The sequence below is a fragment of the Larimichthys crocea genome, chromosome XVI (assembly GCF_000972845.2).
Source record: "Larimichthys crocea isolate SSNF chromosome XVI, L_crocea_2.0, whole genome shotgun sequence".
Classification (NCBI taxonomy): domain Eukaryota; kingdom Metazoa; phylum Chordata; class Actinopteri; family Sciaenidae; genus Larimichthys; species Larimichthys crocea.
Genome location: NC_040026.1, coordinates 590,181 through 595,265, shown reverse-complemented (window position 1 = coordinate 595,265; position 5,085 = coordinate 590,181). Strand labels below are relative to the sequence as shown.

The window sequence follows — 5,085 nt, the reverse complement described above, 5'->3', positions numbered from 1 at the left end:
CCAGTTCATAAAGCCACCACACAGAGTCACACAATGGGATTAGATCACTCAGCACACCTTTAAAAACAGAGCATTTGATCATATGTGTTAATTTGTGCATTTATTTGGTTTTATTGCTATTGGTTGTGCAATAGAAGTTTGCATTGATATATTATGTAGGCTGTAAGTTCACCAAGTTTATAGAAACTGATTTTAAAAACGGAAATTGCAAGGGTGTCATTTAGCTCAGTTGGTACGTCCCATGTGTGAAGGCTCAGTCCTTGCTGTGGAAGCCCAGGGTTCAAATCCGACCTGTGGCTCTTTCCTGCATGTCATTCCCCATCTCTCTACATTCCTGTCACTCTTCAAGCTGTCTCTGTAAAATAAAGCTAAAAAAAGAAACTGTAGTGCAATGTCTCTAGATTGCTATGTCTGAAATCACATCACAGTAGAGTTCCAAAGACATTTTAATGTGGACCAAAGAAAAACCAAACACTGACCCACAGGTTGCTGACAGTCTTTATTTTGTGAAACAATTCTTCATTGGCTTTAATTGACGACACAGTGTGTTTTTCTTCTATTTAAAGAGACATTATCTGCTTTGAATTATACAATCTCAATAAACTAATGGCATGTGACTTTATCAAAGTCACTGTTTTCCACATGCACAGAGCCTGTGATGGAGTACTGCAGGTCATTCCAGTTAACAAGGTTTCCAGGATTGAAGGCACTACCCTCCATAAAGAACCTGATCTGACATGGAGAGATGACACTGTCCCAGAGGTGCACATCTGTGAGGTCACCTACGAAGCTCTGATTTTGATCAAAGCCTCCACCATAAGTGTCTTGATCTTGACCCAGAACTATACTTGGCGCACCAGTAATAATGGCTTTGTCCCGCAGAATTTTCCGAGCACTACGTTTTCCATTGACCCACAGTGTCGTCAATCCATGTTGGGACTCCCACGTCCAGCAAACGGAGTTCCAGTCATCTGTGTCATGGGGCAGCCCGCTGATATCCAGAGCTGTCCCTTGGACGTGCAGCCTATAGACATTGACAGACGGCTTGAAGAGTAAGAAGGCATTGGACTCAGATGGGACTGCCAGGGAGAACAGACTCTGGGCTCGGGTCACTGAAGAGAAATATCTCATGCATACAGTCATAGCTGTGATGGACTGTACGCCACTGGAAGTGAGCTTAACACTAGAAGTTGGGCTCTCCAGTGGAAAGGTAAAAACATTCTCCAACAGATCTGGAAAGGATAAAGAGAAAAGAACATTTAATATATACACAGATTCATGCACATACAACATGTATGAGATTAGTAAAACTAACACGCTGATCCCTGATTTGCTCAGGGGTTCATATAGATGTTTTTGTACTATATTTCATAAAAGCAGCAAAATATTTGTGCACACACAAAAACAGAATTGAAGGAATTAACATTTTTAACTGATGATGTTTAACTCATTATTCATGCAACAGAGGGTTGATACAGGTGGAGCTGTCATAAAAAAGTTCCTCAGACTGTTGTCATGGTATTCACAGAAATGTATACATACATATCGGATTATAACTCGCAGTTTTTTTTTTTTTTCTTCATAGTTTTTGCCGGGGGTTCAACTTATACTCTGGAGCGACTTGTGTGAAATTATTAACACATTATATCATTTCACATGTTATTTTCACACTAAACCGCAAGAGGGCGCTCTAGCCACATGTTGATAATTTCAACATTGGTGGTAACTTATAAAAACAACTGAGAAAGGCTGAACAAAAATGGCACCGAAAAGAAAATCATATTCTGTAGATTACAAGCTGCAAGTAGTGAAATATGCAGCCGAAAACGGTAATCGAGCAGCAGAAAGAAAGTTTGGAGTTAGTTGGAGTTGGGAGTTGTTTCAAAGTGACACCGAGGATGAAGATTTCATTGGATTTAGTGATTTGGAGTGACACTGATGGTTTGGTAAACTTGTTAGCATGTTCTTTATGCTATAGTTATCTGAATAACTCTATGTTACGTTAACATACCAGGCACGTTCTCAGTTTGTTGTTTATGCGTCATGTAACGTTAGCATACCGTACACTTATTCAGCCTGTTCTCTATTCTATTTTTATTTTAAATTGCCTTTCAAGATGACATGTCTGTTCTTGGTGTTGGATTTTATCAAATAAAACTCCAGTGTGACTTATATATTGTAGCGACCCTGCAGTAATGTGTTGTGTGTTCAATGTGAGTTCTGTGGTTTCCCATGTTCCGTGAATGCGAGTGAGTGAGTGAGTGAGTGAGTGAGTGAGTGAGTCCTGTTTTGGCATGGTTATGGCCTACAATAACCGATTCTGTAACACAAATGTTTGGCAATGAAAGCCAGTTAGACAAATAACGCCTCATTATTCCTGACGCGTCCGGCTGGATGTTACAATATGCTGGTGCGATTTATACTCCGGAGTGATTTATAATCCGGAAAATACGGTACATACATACATACATACATACATACATGTTGAACAAAAATATTAAAAACACCATTTCAGCACCTATTTTAGTAAGTAAATAAAAACAGATGTAACACATGACATTCATTTCCCTATTACCCTGTCCTGTCATTAACTGCTCACCTTGATGTACAGCATGACCAGCACAGAGCAGGGCCAGTAAGACCAGCAGCCGTTCCATCTTCCTGAGCCTGAGATGTCAGACAGCTTCTGTTGTCTCAAGCTGTTTGGATCATATTTATAGAGATTTTAAAAGAGGTGGAACAGGTTCTGACCAATGGCAAAAAAGCTTATTCCAGGTGACTCATTTCATTAAAGTGACCTACCCTAAAGTTAGTGTGGCCAGGAGGTAGGACTGTGTGTGTGTGTGTGTGTTGTTGTTTCTCTCCACCCCTCTCTCTCTCTCTCAGCACAGAGGAGACCTCAGGTGAGACTTATTGTCTCGTCAGCTTGAGCTGACTTAAGGAGGTGTCTCTCTCTTGTTTCTCTCTCTACTGTTTCCCTGCAGGTGACCTGGTGAGGAGGTTGAGGCTCTGGTTTCTCCATGCCAGGAGTCCGCTGAGCCATTTGGTTTTGTTATTTTAGTTTTGGTTCGGAGGTTCCCTGGTAGTCCTGTTTTCGCTCTTCTTTTCTTTTCACTTATGTAGTGGGTTTTAGGCAGGTTTAGTTTGGGGGTTCATGATGGGTGTGACGGCCATTGGTTGGCTCAGTGTTCTCTCTCTCTCGTTTTGTTTGTTTTGGCCAGGAACCTCCAACCCTTTTGTTTTGTTTTCTGGGGAATTATTTCGTTGTTTTGAATGAATAAAAATTGTTTTAATGGCAACTTTTGTCTTCATGTTTTCTTTCAATATGTTTCGGGCCTTGCGAGCCCTTCAGGTCCGTAACCTATTTGGGGGCTTGTCCATTTCGAGTTGGTCTTGAGCTTTTTGTTGATTCCAACTGAGTGCCGTGTCTATAAGTGGCACGTTGTATGCGGTTGACTTTGTGGTGTCCCTTTGTTGTTGCTGACACATGTTTTTTGGCTTGAGTTTTCTTGGTGTGTTTTGTTGCACATGCTTTGTGACGTGTGTGTTACAACTTGTCATCCAGGGTAGGCTGCTTTGTGTAGATAGCTGTGTGCGTAGACTTCCTAGTGTGGTTGTCTTTCGACCGGCACGTTTAGGGGCCACCGTTTGCCGCTCATCCATCAGTGGAGCAGTTCCATTCTTGCACTAAAGAACAGTTAATTTCTTTGGCTACTGTTCTTGAAGTTCCTCTGTCCAAGCAGATGAAAAAGCAGATTATGAAAGCTTGCAGGTTCAGATGGGGGTGAAGCGGTACGTCTTAAGGAGTTGGAGATTGAGATGCGGCGTTTAGATCTCAGGAGTTGTTTGGTGAGCTGGAGGTTAGGAAGATGGAGGAGGAAAGAGGCAGATTTGTCTGAAAGAGTTGGAGTTACAACAACCCCCTCTGTCTCAGCCTCCCCCTCCCTCCTCCCCCAGTGGATTTGATATCAATAAATGCATCCGTTTTGTTCAGTCTTTTAATGATAAAGATGTCGACAAGTACTTCACCCTGTTCGAGTGTGTAGCTAAGACCTTGCATTGGCCTAAGCAGGTTTAGCCTTTGCTTTTGCAGTGTGTTCACAGGCAAAGCCCAGAATACTTATACTGATTTGAGCCTGAATTATGATCGTGTCAGGGAGGCGGTGCTTAGGGCATAGAGTTGGTGCCCGAGGCATATTGCCAGAGGTTCCGTCATTTCAAGAAGTCTGAACAGACATACGTAGAATTCAGCCATGAGAAGGAAGTGTTGTTTGATCGTTGGTGTCATGCTCTGGATGTTTCTGATTTTGCTGCCCTGTGAGGGTTGGTGGTGTTGGAGGATTTTAAAAATTGTTTGCCTGAACGAATTGTGACACACATTAATTGTAAAGTGTTGAAAATCTCTGAGGCAGCGGTGCTCGCGACAAGTATGACCTTACGCATGGAGACAGTTTTGATAGGCCGCGGTCCTCTCTGAACCACAGCTTCTCTGCACCCAGGCCCCCTGTGGCACAGAAAGTGAATGGCGATGCCAGTGTAAAAGCCGGTGTTAGGGAGAGTGCTGGAGTTAAGGAGAGTGACAGGGTTTGTTTCTTTTGCAAGAAGCGTGGACATACAGTTAATTATTTTGCTTTGAACAAAAGAGGCAAGTCTCCTAAAGCTGTTAATTTGTTAAACTGAGAGCTCATTGAGTCAGTCCTATAGTGCTCCCCTCCTGAGCAGTCTCCGCAGCACCTTGATGTGTTTTTGCCTTTCGTCATGATGGGGGCGGTCTCGCTGACGTCTGATGGTCCAAAAGTTCCTGTCACTATTCTGAGGGACAGCACAGCCTCTCAGTCTGTCATTTTGAGGCGGGTGTTACCTCTGTCTGAGAAATCATCAACTGAGTTGGCTGTGTTAGTCCGTGGGTTTGGGATGCAGTTTGTAGAGGTTCCTTTGCACACCATTTATCGAGACTCAGAGTTGGTTACGGGGCCTGTTGTTGTCGGCGTCAGTGATGAGTTTCCTGTTGGGGGTGGTGTCTTTCATTCTGGGGAATGATGTAGGGGGGGGGGTTAAATGTAAAATCTAAATGTTAAATCTAAA

General features: G+C 42.9%; 1 protein-coding gene across 1 annotated transcript; it reads right to left on the bottom strand.

Moving 5' to 3' along the window:
• Positions 1-482: 482 nt before the first annotated feature.
• On the bottom strand, positions 483-2,699 carry LOC104940052 (C-reactive protein-like). The gene is made up of 2 exons (XM_019271265.2): positions 2,600-2,699; positions 483-1,232 (listed from the first exon to the last, which is right to left on the bottom strand). The coding sequence occupies exons 1-2, from the start codon at positions 2,655-2,657 to the stop codon at positions 604-606; spliced, it is 687 nt and encodes a 228-aa protein (XP_019126810.2). The 5' UTR covers positions 2,658-2,699; the 3' UTR covers positions 483-603.
• Positions 2,700-5,085: the final 2,386 nt, after the last annotated feature.

What these genes read in the sequence shown, in the direction of transcription:
- LOC104940052 (XM_019271265.2), bottom strand. Translation starts at nt 2,657, where the DNA reads ATGGAACGGCTGCTGGTCTTACTGGCCCTGCTCTGTGCTGGTCATGCT. An exon ending in TGGTCATGCTGTACATCAAG is followed by an intron (nt 1,233 to 2,599) that starts GTGAGCAGTTAA and finishes TATCCTTTCCAG; the next exon opens with ATCTGTTGGAGAATGTTTTT.